Raw genomic sequence first — 2,940 nt, 5'->3', positions numbered from 1 at the left:
AAATATTTGGGAATCTGCCTGCCAAGACAAATCCAGGAATTACAAAACAATTTTCTCAAAAATAAAGTCAGATCTGGGGGGTGGAGCCAAGATGGTGGCTGGAAATCAGGGACTTGCGTGAGCTCCCCTCAAAAATCTATAAAAAAGGGCTATGAATAAATTCTAGAACTGCAGAACTCACAAAATAGCAGAGGTAAGCAGGGATCCAGCCCAGGACAGCCTGGATGGCCACTGGATGAGGTCTATTGGCACAGAGCATAGGGGAGCAGAGCCCAGCGTGGGCAGCGGCAGGACCAACCAGACAGGGAGCTTGGCAGAACAGGCCCTAGCACCATGAATCAGTGAGCTGTGGCAGTTACCAGAATTCTCAACCCAAAAACAGCAAAGACAACAGAGAAGGTTAGTGGGAAAAACTACAGGGGGAGGTGCAGCTACAGAACTACAGCTGCAGTTACTTCCGGCCCCAGGCCCACCTGGTGGGAGGAATTAAGTGGCAGATCAGAGCAGGAGTGCAGAGCATGCTTAAGATTTGCATCAGGTCGCTCTTCCAGAGAAGGCTCTCACGCCGCTGCTGCAGCCATGTCTCTTGTGATCCCCGAGAAGTTCCAGCACATCTTGAGAGTGTTCAACACCAACATCGATGGACGGCACAAAATAGCTTTTGCCATCACAGCCATCAAGGGTGTGGGTCGAAGATATGCTCATGTAGTACTGAGGAAAGCAGACATTGACCTCACCAAGAGGGCTGGTGAGCTCACTGAAGATGAGGTGGAGTGTGTGATCACCATCATGCAGAATCCCCAGCAATACAAGATTCCAGACTGGTTCCTTAACAGGCAGAAGGATGTAAAGGATGGAAAATACAGCCAGGTTCTGGCCAATGGTCTGGACAACAAGCTGCGTGAAGATCTGGAGCGACTGAAGAAGATTCGGGCACATCGTGGGCTTCGGCACTTCTGGGGTCTCCGGGTTCGAGGCCAGCACACCAAGACTACAGGCCGCAGGGGTCGCACTGTCAGTGTGTCCAAGAAGAAGTAAACAATTTCACTGGCCTTGTCTATTAATAAATAAGTTTATAACAAAAAAAAAAAAAGATTTGCATCAGGTCCAGGTTGGCAGTTCTTGAGGAAGGAGGATTGCTGGTGTGGCAAAGCTGGCTGTATAGAAATAGCTTGGAAATCAACAGCACATCCTTTCAAGCTTGGAACAAAGTACTCTTTGCTCTACAAGCAGTCATACCCTGACAAAAAACTCAAGGGTCAAGTAAGTTGGCTGGGAACATGGCCAGGCATCAAAAATGCACTCAGATTCAGTCCCAGACTTTGGAATCTTTCTTTGGTGACAAAGAAGACCAAAACATACAGCCAGAAGAAGTCAACAAAGTCCAAGAGCCTACACCAAAAGCCTCCAAGAAAAATGTAAACTGGTCTCAGGCCATGGAAGAGCTCAAAAAGGATTTGGAAAAGCAAGTTAGAGAAGTAGAGGAAAAACTGGGAAGAGAAATGAGAAGGATGTGAGAAAACCATGAAAAACAAGTCAATAGCTTGCTAAAGGAGATCCAAAAAATTATTGAAGAAAACAATACTTTAAAAAATAGACTAACTCAAATGGCAAAAGAGCTCCAAAAAAGCCAATGAGGAGAAGAATGCCTTGAAAGGCAGAATTAGCCAAATGGAAAAGGAAGTCCAAAAGACCACTGAAAAAAATACTACCTTAAAAATTAGATTGGAGCCAGTGGAAACTAGTGACTTTATGAGAAATCAAGATATTATAAAACAGAACCAAAGGAATGAAAAAATGGAAGACAATGTGAAATATCTCATTGGAAAAACCACTGACCTAGAAAATAGATCCAGGAGAGATAATTTAAAAATTATTGGACTACCTGAAAGTCATGATTGACAAAAGAGCCTAGGTGTCATCTTTCAAGAAATTATCAAGAAGAAATGCTCTGATATTCTAGAGCCAGAGGGTAAAATAGAAATTGAAAGAATCCACAGATTGTCTCCTCAAATAGATCCCAAAAAGAAAACTCCTAGCAACATTGTCGCCAGATTCCAGAGCTCCCAGGTCAAGGAGAAAATACTGCAAGCAGACAGAAAGAAAAACTTTGAGTATTGTGGAAACACAATCAGAATAAGCCAAGGTCTGGCAGCTTCTACATCAAGAGACCGAAGGGCTTGGAATACGATACTCCGGAGGTCAATGGAGCTAGGATTAAAACCAAGAATCACCTACCCAACAAAACTGAGTATCATGCTCCAAGGAAAAATATAGACTTTCAATAAAATAGAGGACTTTCAAGCTTTCTCAGTGAAAAGACCAGAGCTGAATAGAAAATCTGACTTTGAAACTCAAGAATCAAGAGAAGCATGAAAAGGTAAACAAGAAAGAGAAATGATAAGGGACTTACTAAAGTTGAACTATTTTGTTTACATTCCTACATGGAAAGATGATGTGTATGATTCATGAGACCTCAATATCATAGTAGCTGAAAGGAATATGCATATATATATATATGTGTGTGTGTGTGTGTGTGTATACATATATATGCATATGTGTGTGTCTATGTATGTATATATGTAGGTGTATATATATACATATATATGTGTATATATATACATATATATGTATGTATATATATATATATATATATACATACATGCATATTTATACACACACACAGAGGGCACAGGGTGAGTTGAATATGAAGGGATGATATCTAAAAAAATCAAATCAAATTAAGGGATAATAAAGGAATATATTGAGAGAGGGAGAAAGGGAGAGATATAATGGGGTAAATTATCTCACATAATAGTGGCAAGAAAAGCAGTTCTCTAGGAAGGGAAGAGGGGGCAGGTGAGGAGGAATGAGCGAACCTTGCTCTCATCAGATTTGACCTGAGGAGGGAATACCATACACACTCAATTGGGTATCTTA

At 41.5% G+C, this 2,940-nt stretch overlaps 1 protein-coding gene across 1 annotated transcript; it reads left to right on the top strand.

Moving 5' to 3' along the window:
• Window positions 1–549: 549 nt before the first annotated feature.
• On the top strand, window positions 550–1,060 carry LOC118839191 (40S ribosomal protein S18-like). Its single transcript, XM_036746645.1, has one exon. It carries the CDS (start codon window positions 580–582, stop codon window positions 1,036–1,038), a length of 459 nt encoding a protein of 152 aa, XP_036602540.1. The 5' UTR covers window positions 550–579; the 3' UTR covers window positions 1,039–1,060.
• The last annotated feature ends 1,880 nt before the right edge of the window (window positions 1,061–2,940 follow it).

The sequence above is a fragment of the Trichosurus vulpecula genome, chromosome 2, assembly GCF_011100635.1.
Source record: "Trichosurus vulpecula isolate mTriVul1 chromosome 2, mTriVul1.pri, whole genome shotgun sequence".
Lineage (NCBI taxonomy): Eukaryota > Metazoa > Chordata > Mammalia > Diprotodontia > Phalangeridae > Trichosurus > Trichosurus vulpecula.
Note: the sequence above shows the minus strand (reverse complement) of the source record. Positions and strands in the feature narration are given on the sequence as shown.